The 19,589-nt window shown below is 45.9% G+C and overlaps 1 protein-coding gene across 6 annotated transcripts in view; it reads left to right on the forward strand.

Moving 5' to 3' along the window:
- ARHGAP44 (Rho GTPase activating protein 44) overlaps nucleotides 1-19,589 on the forward strand; it is a 128,734-nt gene that overhangs the window by 73,464 nt on the left and 35,681 nt on the right. For 4 of the 6 annotated variants that reach the window (XM_069750629.1, XM_069750628.1, XM_069750624.1 and 1 more), the window contains exons 2-10: nucleotides 3,551-3,590; nucleotides 5,260-5,364; nucleotides 7,991-8,067; nucleotides 8,287-8,398; nucleotides 9,071-9,147; nucleotides 10,371-10,488; nucleotides 11,658-11,726; nucleotides 15,067-15,148; nucleotides 15,983-16,110. In XM_069750629.1, coding sequence (XP_069606730.1) covers nucleotides 3,551-3,590; nucleotides 5,260-5,364; nucleotides 7,991-8,067; nucleotides 8,287-8,398; nucleotides 9,071-9,147; nucleotides 10,371-10,488; nucleotides 11,658-11,726; nucleotides 15,067-15,148; nucleotides 15,983-16,110 — 808 coding nt within the window. Of the gene's footprint in view, nucleotides 1-3,550; nucleotides 3,591-5,259; nucleotides 5,365-7,990; nucleotides 8,068-8,286; nucleotides 8,399-9,070; nucleotides 9,148-10,370; nucleotides 10,498-11,657; nucleotides 11,727-15,066; nucleotides 15,149-15,982; nucleotides 16,111-19,589 lie in introns of all 6 variants that reach the window. The other 2 variants (XM_069750627.1, XM_069750625.1) reach the window with 1 other exon arrangement.

A 19,589-nucleotide genomic window follows, 5' to 3' on the forward strand; every position in this document is an offset into this window, starting at 1 on the left:
TCCCGGACCGTAATCTGATTTAATTCACGGAAATCTAAGCATAGGCGTAAACCCCCATCCTTCTTCTTTACAAAGAAGAACCCAGCAGCAATGGGTGATGACGAGGGTCTGATATGACCCTTGGCCAGACTTTCCGTGATATAGTCCTTCATGGCCTGTCTCTCTGGGGCTGAGATGTTGTATAGCCTACTCTTAGGCAGTTTAGCACCAGGAATGAGACGTATGGCGCAATCATAAGGACGGTGTGGAGGTAGCTCTCGACTCCCCTCCTCAGAGAATACATCCTCAAAATCTGAGATGAACTCTGGCAAAACCTGAGAACTCAATCCGGCCAGCCGAGTACCCAGGCAATGTTCCTGACAAAACTCACTCCATCTAGTAATCTCCCGAGTCTGCCAGTCTAACACCGGGTTGTGTAACGTGAGCCATTGTAAACCGAGTACTACAGGCGACGGCAATCCCCCCAACACATAACAATCTATTGACTCTGAGTGCAACGCCCCTATTTGTAGGCTCACCCCACGGACGATCTGAGTGAAAGTCCCCTGGCTCAAAGGTGCAGGCTCAATGGCAATAATAGGTATGGGTCTAGACAACTCTTGAGTCTTAAGCCCATGTGCCTGAACAAACCCAGCATCAATTAAATTAAACCCTGCCACAGAGTCCAGAAAAGCAGAGATATTAAACCTATTTTCACCAAGACGAATCTCAGCTGGTAGGAAAAATTGAGGTTTACCTAAGGAAGAAATTAGTACACCCGAGTTGCCAACCTTCCCGCAACCTGGGCTCAATAGTTTTCCGGCGGTTGTTTTCTAGAAGGACACACATTCACATAATGACCCCTTCTGCCACAAAAAAACATGCCCCTTCCTTGCGCCGTACTACTGCAGCTCCCTTAGAACGAGAAGCGCCACCCAACTGCATAGGTTCACCTAGAGACTCAGATTCTGGTGAGTCCAAATCTGATTTACCCTTGAATAGCGGCAATTCATTAAGTCTCTGGCGCAGGCGGCTGTCCACACGGATCGCAAGAGACATAGCTGCCTCCAGTGTGGTTGGTGTCTCCTGTAGGGCGAAAGCATCTTTTATTTTATCAGATAGGCCCTGATAAAATTGACTACGGAGTGCAGGGTCATTCCACAATGTGTCAGTAGCCCATCTCCGAAACTCAGAGCAGTACTCCTCTACTGGCCGGTCTCCCTGTGTAAGATGGCGTATTGTGGACTCAGCAAGGGAGACGCGGTCAGGATCATCATACACCTGACCTAAGGCTCGAAAAAACTCCTCCACAGTCCGTAACGGCAAAGCGTCAGTGGGAAGTGAAAATGCCCAGGCCTGAAGGTCCCCTTGTAGGAGCGATACTACAATTCCAACCCTCTGCTCCTCTGAACCTGAAGTGTGAGGACGCAACCTAAAGTACAATTTACAGGCTTCCCTGAATGTAACAAACTTGTCACGCCCCCAGAGAACCTGTCAGGTAACGCAATTTTAGGCTCCAGCGAAGCTTGAGGAGGTGTAGCAACCCCTGCAGTGGCCACTGGAGTGCGCTGCACAACCGCCGAGCGGAGGTCAGCCACCTCTAGACTGAGTTGCTGCATTTGTCCAGCTAAAGCAGCAATGGGGTTCATATTTGACCAAGAACATTTTTTTAGGTCAGTGATACTGTCACGCCGTAAGTTGCGTTAAAGGGGCAGGACAGCGTACTGGGACCCGCACCTGACCCTACCACTTTAATGGGGCCCTGGATTTCCCTTATCTCGGGGGTACCTATGAAGGTTAGGAGGCCTGAGCCGCCAGCGTATCCCTGTCTCCTGTGCAGGCCCTATGAGTGGCCCCCTCTCCCCCCAAAGGAGGTGGAGTGCACCCGTGTAATAATACAACAAATAACAGGGTAAACAGACAAGGTAACTAAAAGATTAAAACTCACCAAATGCTCACACAACCACAGAGGAAACAGAGAAGGGAAGAGAAGGAATAAACTTAGGAAGGAAAACAGGTTTAACATGCAACCAAAACTGCAGACACCAATCTCTGTAGATAAACCTCCAACACAACACCTCTCTCCATCAACCTCCAGCCAGGCAGTAGAACTGATCACTGACAATAGCTGAAGTCAGGACTGCGTCTATATAGAGGATTAGATTACAAAATCCAATTCAGCTGAGAGAGACCCAGCTCTCAGCAATAAGGTTAACTCCTGCACTGCTGGCACAAAGCAGCCAGGTCAGAATATAGGTGAAGAGCTTCTGTTCACAGTGTGTGAACGAGGCCCAGAGCTCTGCGGTTCTCTGGAACCTCTCTGTCGCGGTAGCCCCGTGACAGCAATATACTACATGGCTGGGCAATATACTACGTGGCTGGGCAATATACTACGTGGCTGGGCAATATACTACATGGACATACATATTCTAGAATACCCTATGCGTTAGAATTAGGCCACCATCTAGTAGTAGTTATATTCTTGTACATAGGGGCAGTATTATAGTAGTTACATTGTTGTACATAGGGGGCAGCATTATGGTAGTTATATTCTTGTACATAGGGACAGTATTATACACAGCTCAGTAGACCGTATCACACACGATAGGCTTAGGTACACCATTTCCGCAGACAGTATCACAAAGATAGGATTAGATGCACAGCTCAGCAGATAGTATCACACAGTATATGATTAGATACACAGCTCAGCAGACAGTATCACACAGAATTAGATGCACGGCACACAGCCCTCTGCAGGACAGCACATGTCTGGGCCACTTCCATCAGACCCTGCTGCTCCCGGGGGTATGTGCTGTGAGTGCAGGATTCCTCTCTCCTCCATGTCAGGGATACAGAGATGTTGGATTTAGGCCTCGTGTGTCCGGGGGCAGAAATCACCATTTGTAAGATGCCTGTTGGAGTGTGATATGGATGGAGCCGCAGCCTCCCCCCTGGATGCATCTCCTGCCGGGAACCATTGATATTTCTTAATTTGTTCTAATTATTAACCATAGCGAGATTTCCATAGAGACTCACTGGGCGAGAGCCGGGGGCTACTGGTCCGCTCGGACCCTGTGCAGCTCATTATGTTTCTCACTGACAGCAACATTTGGCTTGATTCCTCGCCCATTATCATAAAAGAAAGATGGAACAAAATGTATATTTAAGGCTTTGTATATTAGAAATATCACTGCAACACAAGAGTATTTAAAGATGAGTTGTCACCAGGTCATAAGTCAATTGAATATATTGGCTTTTTGTGTACATCTGGAGTCTGATTTTAGTGTCCCCTACTGTGACATTTGGTGCTTTTTTACCATGTTTTAAATTTAATTGAATAAAATGATGTTTTAAATGGATCTCTTCTGTGTTCGACCCTTACTTGGATTTAAATGTAAAACATCATTACAAATGCGTTTACTGAGACTTTAACATAGATTGGCTGACAATATTTGATTTGTGGGGGCCCAGCTGCAGGCAAAGCCCCCGACCCCGATCAGTTGTGTGATGAGGACCCAGCGGTCCCTACTGTGCAGGTGCTTTATATTAATAATTCTTCCTTTTCTTCCAGGGCCGAGAAGACAGAGGTTCTGAGTGATGATCTCTTACAGGTGGGTGTCACCATATATACCTGACCTGAATATATGTACAGTGGGTGCAGAAAGTATTCAGACCCCTTTACATTTTTCATTATTTGTTTCATTGCAGCCATTTATTTCACACCTGGATTTGGGTATCCTCTGCCATTCTTCCTTGCAGAGCCTCTCCAGTTCCGACAGGTTGGATGGTGAACGTTGGTGGACAAACATTTTCAGGTCTCTCCAGAGATGCTCAATTGGGTTTAGGTCAGGTCTCTGGCTGGGCCAGTCAAGAATGGTCACAGAGTTGTTCTGAAGGCACTCCTTTGTTATTTTAGCTGTGTGCTTAGGGTCATTGTCTTGTTGGAAGGTAAACCTTCGGCCAAGTCTGAGGTCCAGAGCACTCTGGAAGAGGTTTTCATCCAGGATATCTCTGTACTTGGCTGCATTCATGTTTACTTCAATGACAACCAATCATCTTTTCCATGCAGCTGAAAAACACCCCCATAGCATGATGCTGCCACCACCATGTTTCACTGTTGGGATTATATTGGGCAGGTGATGAGCAGTGCCTGATTTTCTCCACACATACCGCTTAGAATTATCACCAAAAAGGCCTATCTTCATCTCATCAAACCAGAGAATCTTATTTCTCATAGTTTGGGAGTTCTTCATGAGTTTGTTAGCAAACCCTATGCGGGCTTTCATATGTCTTGCACTGAGGAGAGGCTTCCATCGGGCCACTCTGCCATAAAGGCCAGACTGGTGGAGGGCTGCAGTGATAGTTGACTTTGTGGATCTTTCTCCCATCTCCCTACTGCATCTCTGAAGCTCAGCTACTGTGATCTTGGGGTTCTTTTTTACCTCTCTCACCAAGGCTCTTCTCCCACGATTGCTGAGTTTGGCTGAATGGCCAGGTCTAGGAAGACTTCTGGTGGTCCCCAACTTCTTCCATTTCAGGATTATGGAGGCCACTGTGCTCTTAGGAACCTTGAGTACTGCAGAAATTCTTTTGTAATCTTGGCCAGATCTGTGCCTTGCCACAATTCTGTCTCTGAGCTCCTTGGCCAGTTCCTTTGACCTCATGATTCTTATTTGGTCTGACATGCACTGTGAGCTGTGACGTCTTGTATAGACAGGTATGTGCTTTTCCAAAACAAGTCCTATCAGTTTAATTAAACACAGCTGGACTCCAATGAAAGAGTAGAACCATCTCAAGGAGGATCACAAAGAAATGGACAGCATGTGCCTTAAATATGAGTGTCTGAGCAAAGGGTCTGAATACTTATGACCAAGTGATATTTCTGTTTTTCTTTTTTATTAAATTTGCAAAAATTTCTACATTTCTAGATGGGGTGCAGAGTGTACTTTAATGTGAAAAAAATTAGCTTTTTTGAATTTACCAAATGGCTGCAATGAAACAAAGATTGAAAAATTTAAAGGGGTCTGAATACTTTCTGTACCCACTGTATACACACGCTCCAACTATATACACGGTGAGCCCCCATGAGTCCTCCATGGTTGCAGATCACCGGGTTAGTGGAGCATCTATCGATATTTTTAGTTGGGGGCCGGGTTACAATATGGGCCTGGTAAAGACATGATGCTGCTAGATTGTGGTCCCTCAATGCAGCCCTCCACAGATTGTCACGTCAGGCGTTGGAGGAGTGAGATTATTCTAACTTCTTCCTGTTCCTCGCAGGTCGAGAAGCGTCTGGAGTTGGTTAAACAGGTCACACACAGTACCCACAAGAAGCTCACCGCATGTTTACAAGGCCAGCAAGGGACAGAGACAGATAAAAGATCGGTAAGACACACAGTGCCCTCATAACAGGGCCATCCACAGTGTTATTCCAAAGATGGTGCAGACACACAGTGCAGACACACAGTGCCCCCTCTACTGGGCCAGCCACAGTGTATCCCAAAGATGGTGCAGACCCACAATGCCCCCTTAACAGGTGTGGAGACACTGAGGGGGGGGGGGGGAGGGGGGTTGTCAGCAGGCGCCCAGGTCCGCTAGCCAAACTGCATGGACTTGGGATCGTCCTGCCGAACACCCGCTCTCCCTTTAATGTGGCAAAATGCCACTTAGACAACGCAGGGTGGGGGTAAAACAGTATGGCAGTGCTTTATTGAACCACAAAACAGGCAGATAACACGTAGAACAGTCCCAGCAAAATACCCCAAGATGGTGCACATTAGAGTCTCACCCTTCCGCTCACATGCCAGGATAATAGCAGCTGTTACTTCAGAGCTCCCAGGGTCGACTACTCCACCTGTGGAACGCACACCGAGAAGAGGTACCGACAAGGTTAGGAAGGTGACAGTCCATTAAGGTACAAGGCCAGTTGATCCGAGTGTCACAACCTGGCTTTTCTGACCATTTCCATGGAGCCAGTTGACCCCAGGGTCATAGCCGTGGTTCAGTGATGGTCAGTGGAGCAGATCTTTACTCTTCCAACCGGGGCCAATGTCCCCTAGGTTTTTTCCTGTAAAATTATAGATCTGTGTCCCTCATGATGGAACTATGATGTATTTTCAGCAGTGCTGTAGGGTGGTTTCCTTGTATGTTTGGATGTCTTGGCAGAATCTCTGGCTGTCCTTCTCTCTCTGTCTCCCTATACAGAGGCATGTAACCTATTTTTATACTTAACAAGTGTCCTTCATCCAGTATTTACATAAAGGGTAAGAATGGAGATGAGATCAAGTAGCATTACTTGAGGTACCTTCACATTGAACAACTTAACACCGATAGCGATCCGTGACGTTGCAGCGTCCTGGATAGCGATATCGTTGTGTTTGACACGCAGCAGCGATCTGGATCCTGCTGTGACATCGTTGGTCGGAGCTAGAAGGCCAGAACTTTATTTCGTCACTGGATCACCCGCTGACATCGCTGAATCGGCGTGTGTGATGCCGATTCAGCGATGTCTTCACTGGTAACCAGGGTAAACATTGGGTTACTAAGCGCAGGGCCGCGCTTAGTAACCCAATGTTTACCCTGGTTACCAGTGTAAATGTAAAAAAAACAAAACACTACATACTTACATTCCGGTGTCTGTCGCGTCCCCCGGCGTTCTGCTTCCCTGCACTGTGTCAGCGCCGGCTGGCCGTAAAGCAGAGCACAGCGGTGACATCACCGCTCTGCTTTACGGCCGGCGCTTACACAGTTCAGGGAAGCGGACGCCGGGGGACGCGACAGACACCGGAATGTAAGTATGTAGTGTTTGTTTTTTTTTACATTTACACTGGTAACCAGGGTAAACATCGGGTTACTAAGCGCGGCCCTGCGCTTAGTAACCCGTTGTTTACCCTGGTTACCCGGGGACTTCGGCATCGTTGGTCGCTGAAGAGCTGTCTATGTGACAGCTCTCCAGCGACCACACAACGACGAAACAGCGACGCTGCAGCGATAGGCATCGTTGCCTATATCGCTGCAGCGTTGCTTAATGTGACGGTACCTTTGATTATTTAATCTATTTGCACAGTTTTTCCTCCTCTGTTTTCAAAGTCACCACACTGCCCTACACAATACATAACTAGCATATCAGTAAACATCAAAAGTCATCAAGGATAAGAGCACAATATGTTATATGAAATATGTGCCTGCAGGTCAATATTACAGGCTTTCCCAAATAAAAGTCTGTTTTTTTGACCAGCCAGAAAGAAATGCTTAAATTCAAAAGTCAACATATAAATAACAGTCTATTTTTCCTGGCTTGCGAAAAATGAGTTAAGATACAATGCTGTGTCTCCACGACAGGGCAGTACAGGCAAAGCCTCCATAATGGTGCAGGTTGCATAGTGCTTCCATAGTGGTGCAGATCGCACAGTGCCTCCATAGTGGTGCAGGTCGCACAGTGCCTCTGTAATGATGCATTCTGCACAGTGCCTCCATAGCAGTGCAGGCTGCACAACATCTCCATAACAGTGAAGGCTGCACAGTGCCTCCATAATAGGGCCAGCAACAGTGTGTTCCAAAAATTGTGCAGACCACACAGTGCCCCCATAATGGTGCAGGCCAGACAATGCCTCTATAACAGTACATTCTACACAATGCCCTATAATGGTGCAAGTCACACAGTATCCCCATAACAGTGAAGGTCACATAGTGTCTCCATAACAGGACCAGTCACAATGTGCCCCAAATGTGGTGCAGGTCGCACTGCATCCCAAAACAGTGGAGGCCTCACTGTGCTCCCATAATGGTGCAGGACACACAGTACCTCCATTATGGTGCAAGTCATAGAGCGCCTCCATATTGGTGCAAGCCACAGACTGCCCCCATGATGATGCAGGCTGTTCGGTGCTCCCCCATAACGATTCAGCCCTCACAGTGCCTCCATAACATGCACGTGATACACGGAGGATTTTTGCAGAATCACTCACTATCTTCTGTGGATTCGAGTATTTCTCTGTTTTCTTTCCCACAGAAGAAGTTACCTCTTATAACCTTGGCTCAGTGTCTCATGGAGGGATCTGCAGTGTTGGGTGATGACTCTTTGCTCGGGTGAGACCCAGAATTATCAGTATTTCTACATCATCTCCATTCTGTATTTATCACTTTTTTTCCTGCTGTCAGTAAATGGAAACATCCAGGTTTTCATTCCAACCCTTATCCTGTCGTTACCTAATTTTGCTCACACTGCGGCTATACGATTCCTCACTTTATTCCGCCTAGGTGGCGCTGTTGTGACTGCTTTTTGTGTTTTTCCTTGTTATTTTCTAGGAAGATGCTGAAGTTGTGCGGGGAAGCCGAGGACAAACTAGCACAGGAGCTGATCCACTTCGAGCAGGAGGTGGAGAGGGACGTGGTGGAGCCGCTGTTCGTGCTCTCAGAGGTACATAGGGCGTATATAGGTGTCCTCCATGGCAGTCTTAAAGGGGTATTCTCATCTGAGATAAGGTATCACTTTATGATAGTGAGGGTCTGATTTTTGGGACATCCACCATTCCTGGGAATAAAGGAGGGTCATTTCCAAAATAGCTCTCTAGCAGCAGCAGTGCTCCTGGTCACCCTGCTGGGGTACTGTGGCTCCATGCACAAGCGACGGCCACTTCTGCAAAATTAGAAGGGGGCAAAGCATTAAATTACCCCCTCCCTTTTAAGACCCCGGGTTGGTTTCTGATTTTTATCCATCATAAAATAATGGCGTATGCTACTGTTATACTGATGAAAATACCCATTTAAAGGGATTGTGCGCCTCTGTGTGCTGTGAATATTAGCCCATATTCACCTCCTGATCTCCCGCCACCCCTCTATACTGCTGCCCAGGTCCCACACTGGTGTTCTCTCCTTTTATTCAGGAGTAGTCGACCCTGCCAAGCCAAACACTCCTTTAAAGGGGCACTCCAGCAGTTGTTTTTGACTTATGCTGGGTTGTCTCTATCCCATCCATGATTTCCAAGACACAGCTATTACATTGCTGATCCAGCAGATATCGCCTAGCTAATAGCTGGAAACTCCCTTTTAACTCCTTATTTCCTGTTTTGTTGATTCCTTTGTCTTCTAGGTGGAGATCCCCAATATCCAAAAACAGAGGAAACACTTAGCCAAATTAGTCTTAGACATGGATTCGTCGAGGGCAAGGTAAATCAATCTCATGTTTCTATTCTCATATTTTCTATAAACTTAATACAAATATTTTGATTTCTAAATCTGAAACCGATCATATGCTGCAGTCACAGCCAGAGCTGCATTCATAATTCTGCTCACTGAGCTTTGGAATCGTAAACTTTATAGGATGAATACAGATAAAATCTTATATACAGAGTTAAGTGGGAGTCCAACCTCTGAGACTAAATGGGCTGCAGCTTTGATTTCTCCCAGTTTTATCCCTGTGGTACCCAACTACTTACTGTGCAGGTCAACTACAGCACTCCTCCATTAAAGTGAAAGGGAAAACTTAAAATGGGATGAAGTGCTGAGCTCTAGGCTGTTAATTCTCAGGATCGGTGGGGGGTTTCAGTGGTCGGACCCCCTCTAAACATAAAGTGATGGTATGTTCTAGTGATTTGCCATCACTTTATAAAATCGTAATACCCCTTTAAACAGACAACATTTATCATATAAATGTATGATTACTTTGGGTCTAATTGATGAGTCCACCACAATCTCATAAATAAGGGGATCAAAGTCCCTTGTATGAATGGAGTAGTAATGAGCATGTGCGACCACCAGTGAATGGATCAGTGGTCGCACATGCTCAGTTCCGCTCCACCCACAAGCAGTCACTATTCTAGTGATCAGTGGAAGTCCCAATGATCAGTGATCAGATCTCCACAGAATAGGTAATCAAGAGATGATCGATGATTGTTGACAGTGTTGTTTAAGGGATGACCCCTCTAACGTGTAAAGTGATTTCTCACTGCTGCCCCTGCTGGATACTTGGCCAAAGCGAAAGCCACAGTCATTCTGTGGAAGTTATCACTTCTTAGATGGTGGTTAAGGGCCCAGCAGTAGGAGACCCTCTTGTTCAGTCATTGCAGGACCAGGATGGGGCACTCAGGCAAATTGCCCATTATGGTTGACGTCCATGTAATATGTGAGGAGCTCAGGACCAGAGTGAGTCATGAAATATCCCGGAGGCATAATAAAACATTCAGACACTGTCGCGCTTCGCTGCCGGGATGACTCATTTTGCTCAGAAGGAACGTGAGCGTTTCGGATAACGCATGTAGGAGAATAATATCCAGATGCAATGGCTGAAAACAAAGGCCAGTAATTAATGAGAAATTAAGGAGGAATAGGTGCAACACTTCCAGAGCTCCTCTTTATACTATTATTGAAGTCATGGTCCTTGTCGTGTGCAGGTGGCAGCAATCTGCTAAGTCGTCCGGGATCTCCAGCAATCTCCAACCTTCTGGACCCAAGGCTGATGCCCTCAGGGAAGAGATGGAAGAGGCAGCAAACCGTGTGGAGATCTGTAGGGTGGGTGATGTATGTATAATCTGAAAAGTGGCAAAAGCTCTCTCTCTCTTACCTCCCATACACATGTATGCTCGGCTGAGCAGCATGTGTCAGCATAGGTGGAAAAGGAGTAAGCCTCTTCCAGAGACCTCTGACAGAGGCTTATATTTACTGAGAACAGAAGGGTCGGGTGTGATTCAATATGTCCGATCCTGATGTTGTCGGGATAGGGTTGGGATGCCCTCATACACTTTATTTGGTCACAGCGGGTTTGTGCAACATGGACAAAGAGTTCCCCATAACTTTTTAGGAGATCCAAAATATATTTACTTGCCCTGTATTGCCATGCAAGTTAAAGTAGAGCCCCCAAATCCACCCTACTGAGTCTCAATTAATACCTGAGTATATTTAAGGTGCTTGTATAATAATAATAATAATAATAATAATAATAATAAGCTTTCTAGTGAGCTTCTGCTTATACGCAGCAGCCAATCTGAACCAATAGAGGGCCAATGATACTTTACACTGCAGCTCTGATTAAGCAGGTGGATTTCAGATTACCACCAATAGACATTAAAACTAAACTAGAATCAGCAACTTTCTGATGTGCTCTGAGTAGAGCTGCAGGGTAAAACATGAGGACAGAGCTGCTATCTGAGCCTTGGATAGGGACTTAGAGGGGAAAAGACACTCGCCGTAAAAATGTAATTTTTTTAACCTGGTGTAAATGCTGTTGTTCTCCTGAATCCGGAGTTGTTTTTCTTTTGTTCCTACACCACTCCATTCCAGAGATATTAACCCTTCTTCTCTGCATATAAATCTAGTCTTCTATCTAAGAGGGCGTGTCCCTCAACTTGTCTGTAGCCAACTCTGCACAGAAGACCACGCCTACTTAGCTAAGAAGGATAGAGTTACAGGGAAAATATGCAGGGAAGAGGGGGCCATATCTCAGCAACGGATAGGTACAGAAACAAAAGGAAAACATTGCCGGATTCAGGAGAAAAGCAACATTTATATCAGGCAAATAAAATATATATGTATTTTGAGTAATCTGTCCCCTTTAAATGCCATTTTTTATCATTTAACTGACATAACACTCACCCCAGCATCTTGCACATACATCTCCCATCCCAACAATATTAAAGGAGCCTCCAATATGTATAGTAAGTGAATGGCTTTTTTTTCCCTAGGATCAGCTTTCGGCAGATATGTACAGCTTTGTGGCCAAAGAAATAGACTATGCAAACTACTTTCAGACGGTAAGCTGATGCCATAATGACTGAACACGTGAGTGCATGGCTAAGATTACAGACAAGTGCATTAGAGTATCCATGTTCTGTACAGTATAACCCCACTGTTTTGAAGTTTTTACTATAGCTGGCGCTAGAGAGACAGTGTTCTCCTTCCTAGAGGAGTCAGTGAGCTGTAAAATTTAATTTTATTTTGGATTGCCTACAACTCTTAATTGTTCCCCTCTGGTGAAGTCATCAGAATTGTAACGTGTTCCTGCTTTCTAGTACACTTCACTGTTTTCAGATGATTAGCTTGCTGTCAGTGAATGGGAACGTCTAGACCTGTTCAGACCTAATACCTTCTCACTGGATGCCAGGTTTTACAAATATTTAGAGTATGAGAAGTGTTAAGCTTGTAGGTTTTCAGCTTGTAGATTTAAAGACAAATGTTTCCATTCACTGATGGCAAGCGGAGATTTTAATAAAAAAAAATATAAGGCATTTAAATGCAAGTTATATCAAAAACTTGTGGTGATTGACTGAAAATATATTTCTGCCCATTTCTGGTGGGCTGACTGGAGCAGAATATGACAAATGTATCCAGGGCAGACACGTCGGAGCAAAGTAATGTTACCCGAGAGCCCTGGGTCAGATGCTGCGGGGACTTTACTTTAGTAACAGCCTACTAGATGGCAGGAGATTGATCGGATGAGCGGCCATGTTTCTAGGGATGCAAATATAAACATATTCCATGTACACTATATGGAGAAAAGTATGTGCCCCCTCCAAATTCCACCACAGGAGCTTTTATCACCACCCGTCCTTCATCCATAGACATTAATATGGAGTCGGCCCCTCTGCAGATATAACATCTCCCGCTCTTCTGAGAAGATTTGGGGAATTTTTGCCCCTTCATTCAGACATTCAGAAGAGCATTTGTGAGTTCAGACCCTGATGTTGGGGGATAGGCCGAGCTCACAATCTCAGAGGGGTTGAGGTCGGAACTCATGTTTGTCCACCAAACTCCCCCAACCATGTCTGTATGGTCATTGTGCACCAGGCACAGTCATAGGGAACAGAAAAGGGCCTTCCCCAATCTGTTCCCACAAAGATGGACGATACAGTTGTCCACAATGACTTGGGTCGGGACGCATGCGTCGACTGGGCCAATAGACTGCAATGGCGACAGCGGACACAAGACAGTCAGGTGGCTCCTATCACAGGACTGCGCTGGTATCAAGTAGATCTGCATCACCAACCGTTCTGTCACATGTTAGTAATGACAGACAGCGAGGCGAGGGGCCAGATATATACACCGGGGGCGATGGAACCGGATGTTATACACCAGGGAACATGGGGCCTGATGTTATACACCGGGGAGCATGGGGCCTGATGTTATACACCGGGGAGCATGGGGCCTGATGTTATACACCGGGGAACATGGGGCCTGATGTTATACACCGGGGAACATGGGGCCTGATGTTATACACCGGGGAACATGGGGCCTGATGTTATACACCAGGGAGCATGGGGCCTGATGTTATACACCGGGGAGCATGGGGCCTGATGTTATACACCGGGGAGCATGGGGCCTGATGTTATACACCGGGGAGCATGGGGCCTGATGTTATACACCGGGGAACATGGGGCCTGATGTTATACACCGGGGAACATGGGGCCTGATGTTATACACCGGGGAGCATGGGGCCTGATGTTATACACCGGGGAACATGGGGCCTGATGTTATATAGCGGGGAACATGGGGCCTGATGTTATACACCTGGGAACATGGGGCCTGATGTTATACAACGGGGAACATGGGGCCTGATGTTATACACCGGGGAGCATGGGGCCTGATGTTATACACCGGGGAACATGGGGCCTGATGTTATATAGCGGGGAACATGGGGCCTGATGTTATACAGCGGGGAGCATGGGGCCTGATGTTATACACCGGGGAGCATGGGGCCTGATGTTATACACCGGGGAGCATGGGGCCTGATGTTATACACCGGGGAGCATGGGGCCTGATGTTATACACCGGGGAACATGGGGCCTGATGTTATACACCGGGGAGCATGGGGCCTGATGTTATACACCGGGGAACATCGGGCCTGATGTTATACACCGGGGAACATGGGGCCTGATGTTATACACCGGGGAGCATGGGGCCTGATGTTATACACCGGGGAGCATGGGGCCTGATGTTATACACCGGGGAACATGGGGCCTGCTGTTATACACCGGGGAACATGGGGACTGATGTTATACACCGGGGAACATGGGGCCTGATGTTATACACCGGGGAACATGGGGCCTGATGTTATACACCGGGGAACATGGGGCCTGATGTTATACACCTGGGAACATGGGGCCTGATGTTATACACCGGGGAGCATGGGGCCTGATGTTATACACCGGGGAGCATAGGGCCTGATGTTATACACCGGGGAACATGGGGCCTGATGTTATACACCGGGGAACATGGGGACTGATGTTATACACCGGGGAACATGGGGCCTGATGTTATACACCGGGGAACATGGGGCCTGATGTTATACACCGGGGAACATGGGGCCTGATGTTATACACCTGGGAACATGGGGCCTGATGTTATACACCGGGGAGCATGGGGCCTGATGTTATACACCGGGGAGCATAGGGCCTGATGTTATACACCGGGGAACATGGGGCCTGATGTTATACACCGGGGAGCATGGGGCTTGATGTTATACACCGGGGAACATGGGGCCTGATGTTATACACCGGGGAGCATGGGGCCTGATGTTATACACCGGGGAACATGGGGCCTGATGTTATACACCGGGGAACATGGGGCCTGATGTTATACATTGGGGAGCATGGGGCCTGATGTTATACACCGGGGAACATGGGGCCTGATGTTATACATCGGGGAGCATGGGGCCTGATGTTATACATTGGGGAGCATGGGGCCTGATGTTATACATTGGGGAGCATGGGGCCTGATGTTATACACCGGGGAGCATGGGGCCTGATGTTATACATTGGGGAGCATGGGGCCTGATGTTGTACATCGGGGGATGAGGAGCCGGATGTTCTACACCGGAGGAAATGACGCCAAATGTTATACATTGGTAGGCAAGGGGCTGGATGTTACACATCGGGGGAGTGAGAGTCCCAATGTTTTACACCGTGGGTGAGGGCCCGATGTTATAAACCGAGGGCGAGGGGCCGGATGGTATGCAATGGCCGTAAACAAAAAAAAAAAAAACAGAATTCAGTGATTGAGATGTGTGAATACTTTTCGCCCTATTGTGCTTCCTAGATATAAATGCTGCCGTTCTGTAAATGATGGATAATATATAGCGCATTATATTTCCCACAGCTAATAGAAGTACAGGCCGAATACCACAGGAAGTCTCTTGCTTTACTGCAAGCTGTGCTGCCGCAGATCAAGGCTCAACAGGGTGAGTGCTAGAGGCGGATTACATCTCCGTCCTTTGCACTTGTCGTATGTGCACTGCAGACAGCAAAGATGTTGGAACTAAACGGCGACTTTGGCCACAACATGTTACGTAGCCAAAGACCGCATCGTACCGCAGCCACCTCACCACATAGTATAAACGCATGCTGAGTCATTGCAAGAAATATCCTGTGCGACCACGACACGAAATCCAAACCTGCTGCATTTTTGTCAGTTTGCATGCCCCAGCCCCCACCTATTCAAACCATAAACATTTCGATCATTTTATCTAGAGGCTGAAAACGCTCCTTATCAGCCTGAAATCACACATGCAGGTTTTTCAAAGCCAAAGGGAAAAAGATGAAATGTATAAAGAAAAGACAGATCTGCTCTCTTTCTTTTGCATGTCCTACCCCTGAAACTGCAGGTCTTGTTACAAGACCAACAAGTCAAATCGGTGCCAAGTTTTCAGCTTCTGGGTGTAAATAAGAATGTTTCCATTCACTGACAGCATGCAGAGATCTTAAAGCTGGTAACACGATTATTAGTTAAAAAGAAAAAAAAAAGAGCATGAACCGCACATCCCAAAATCATACGTTTCTTGCTCTTTTTTTTTCTTTTTTGCAAAGCACGATTATTAGTTAGTTCTTGGACTTTTCTTTTTTTGATGGATGCAGATTGCAGAGGAATCCTTATTAAACAATATTTAAATATTTTACTACTTACTCTGAACATAGGTCTATCCCCAGTTTTGTCCCGTGGGTAATAACAATTGTGTCATTTTTGACATTTTTGCTCATTTTTGCTCACTCAGTACCTTCGTTCTTCTTTTTTCCAGAGGCGTGGATTGAAAAGCCATCATTCGGAAAGCCGTTAGATGAACATTTGACAGTCAGCGGCCGAGAGATTGCCTTCCCTATCGAGGCTTGTGTCACTATGCTACTGGAGTGTGGCATGCAGGAGGAGGTAGGTTGTGGAATAGAATGTACAACTAATCTGCCGTTTTTCCCCTCCGGTATGGAACTGATTGCACGTAGATCTGTAGCACCAAGGCCAAATTCATTCTGCATGTGGCCCGTGTTACCCAGGTCACCTTAAAAAAAAAAAAAACCATAGCTCTCTGAATCTCATATATGGGCTATAATATAGTTGCACAATTTAAAGGGGACCTGTCACTTGCCATAAATATGGATTTGTTTTTACCTGGTGTAAATGTCACTGTTTTCCTGAATCCAGTGTTGTTTTTCTTTTTTTTCTGCACCCCTTTTTTCATGAGATATGGCCCCCTCTTTCCTGTATTCAGATTTAGTCTTTTAAACTAAGTGGGCGTGACTCTTCACTCTTCTCTGTGGGCGTGTTCTTGAGGACCACACCCACTTCGCTGTCAAAAGTAGATTTCTGTACAGAGATGAGAGGGCCATATCTCAGGAATGGAGAGGCGCAGGAAGAAAAGATAAACAACGCCGGATTCAGGAGAACAGCGGCATTTACACCAGGTGAACAGAAATTACTGCCATTGATAAGTACACTTTAAGGAAGTATTCCCATCTTGGACATTTATGTAGAGATCTTATACAGGATCTTTGTCTGCAATGGAGATGTGGCAGCACATGCTCGGCTATTTTCAAAATTTCCCATAGAAGGGAATACAGATGAGAGATGCATGCGCAGCCAATTTTAGGATATGCTGTGGGAATGCCCCTTTAACTAACAGAGGCTGAATTCAGACATCCGAGTATGGACCATGATGTCCAGACTGGTCTATGAAGCTGCTCAGTCGGATTTCTGAATTCGGCTACGCACTATAAATACTATGACAAGTCTGGAATTAAATTGTGTCCTCTACTCCAATCACATCTAAAGCTGCATTCAGATTTTTGCTCCTTTCCCTTTGCTGAATTTTACAGAACATGCAGGGTTCTGAGATAGGTTGAGAGTTCTAGCCCTACGTGGAGCTACTGTGGGTGTCAGAGATGGAGCAGCGCCGTTGTCAGCCTCCATGTCTTGTTACACGCCCGAGGCAGCGCTCTCGCTCCCGGAGCTTCACAGTTTATACTACATATTTCCAAGTTAATTTAAGGTCAGAGGAAAAGGGAGAGAACAGGAACGCGGTCTCTTTGAAATCCAGCAGCTGGGACTCATTTCCACTTCCTGTGGGGTAGCGGCATTCCTAGCAGAGACTGCGCTGGCTAATGTGCACTGCAACCACAATCCCTTAAAGGGGAAATGTCCATAGAAAATTAATTTTCATTCGCCCCAGTGCTAAATTTTGATTTTGAAAATACATTTTTATGCAAAAAAAAACTTTTGCAAATAAGTTTTGCACTTAAAAAAAAAATAATAATAGGGGTGGAGCATACTGAAGGGGAGGGGCCAACAACAAACCAACAATTTGAATGTGATTTTTGCCAGAAAGTGGTGTAAATTCTACCCCAGATCAGATTATGCCCCAGGTTGTGTCTTGTAATGAATTTGTTGAAGTTGTTTTTAGTAGGAGGGTGGTTGTGCCGTTCACCTGTAACTCCTCCTGAAAAAATTTTCAACTTGGCGTTACCACATAGGGACGCATCTGTGCCCACATTTTTGTTTTTACCTAAATGCATGGATTTGGGGGCTAAAAACCAGGTTTGCAACTGGGGTTTTGTTTAAAATTGTGCACCGTTTTGTTTTCTATAATCTCCATGTTCACTGCCTATTGCTGGCTGCAGAGTGAGTTAACTAGGAATCCATCAGCGAGCTCGTTCTAACAGACAGAGGAATTTCTAACTGCGTATCTGTCTTTTTCTGAGCTCCTCTCTGATCTATGACCATAGACCACATCAAAGTTGAATGCGTGAGAAACAGAGTCTGTAAAAGAAATATACTGCAACATTTTTAATGAATCCAAATTGCAAACATTATTTTGATCACTAAATACTTACGTTTATGTAAAAATATGTCCCCTAAAAATTTCTGATGCGGGCAATTACCGTACCTTCATAAGTCACATGCTTAGTGTCAAGAAGTCCACCTGTGTGCTATCTAAGTGTCATATGGTCTGTCAGTATATACACACCGTTTCTGAAAGGCCAAAGAGTCTGTAACACCATTAACAAGAGGCACCACTAATCAAACACCATGAAGACCAAGGAGATCTCCAAACAAGTTACTGAGAAGTACAAGTCAGAGTTGGGTTATAAAGTTATCCCAATCTCTGATGACCCCCGGAGCACCATCAAATCCATTATCATCAAATGGAAAGAACATGGTACCACAACAAACCTGCCAAGAGAAGGCCACCCACCAAAACTCTCAGCCCGGGCAAGGAGGGCATTAATCAGAGAGGCAGCACAGACACCAAGGGTAACCCTGAAGGTGTTGTAGAGTTCCCAAGCAGAGATTGGAGTATCTGTCCATACGACCACAATAAGCCACACACTCCATAGAGGTGGTCTTTATGGAAGAGAGGGCAGAAAAAAGCCTTCACTTACATACAAATTGTGAGGCTCGTTTAGAGTTTGCCAAAAGACATGTGGGATACTAGCCAAATATATGGAGGAAGTTGCTGTGGTCAGATGAGACCGAAATTGAACTTTTTGGCCACCAAGGTAAACGCTATGTCTGGTGCCAAGCCAACACATCTCATCACCCCAAGAACATCATCTCCACAGCATGATGCTGCCACCACCATGTTTCACCATGGGGATTTTTTTTGGCAGCAGGGAAAATGGTCCAAGTCGAGATGGATGCTGCATAATACAGGGATCTTCCTGAGCAAAACTTGTTTTAGTCTGTCAGTGGTTTGAGTCTGTGACAGAGGTTCACCTCCCAACAAGATGATGACCCAAAGCATATTTCTAAAGCAACACTCGAGTGGTTTAAGTGTAAATGTGTAAATGTTTTGCAGTGGCCTAGTCAGAGCCCAGACCTTCATCCAATTGAGAATTGCATATTGCTGTTCACTAGAGGAAACCATCTAACTTGAAGGAGCAGAATCAGCTTTGCCTTGAGCAATGGGCAAAAATCTCAGTGGCAAGATGTGGAAAGCTCATAGAGACTTATCCAAAGTGACTTTCAGCTGTGATTGCCGCAAAAGGAGGCTCCACAAAGTACTGACTTTAGGGAGGGTGAATAGTTCTGCACACTGAAGTTTTCAGTTATTTTGTCCTATTTGTTGTTTGCTTCACAAAATAAAGGAAGCCAAAGTTGTAGGCATATTCTTTACATGAACTGATGCAAACCCTCAAGAAGAAACAGTGAAATCCCACGTTGTGAGGTAGTAAAACACAAAAAATGCCAAGGGATGAATACTTTCGCAAGCAATTGTGCATGGGGTGGAAACTATTTTTGCCAAAAATAAAGTGGTTGTCAACCAGTTTCTACAACCATCAGAATGGTGAATCAGTCGAGGTGTGACACCGTACCACTGCTTACTCAACCATTAGGATCCTGTAGGACCATGCAGA

The sequence above is a fragment of the Ranitomeya imitator genome, chromosome 2, assembly GCF_032444005.1.
Source record: "Ranitomeya imitator isolate aRanImi1 chromosome 2, aRanImi1.pri, whole genome shotgun sequence".
Classification (NCBI taxonomy): Eukaryota; Metazoa; Chordata; class Amphibia; order Anura; family Dendrobatidae; genus Ranitomeya; species Ranitomeya imitator.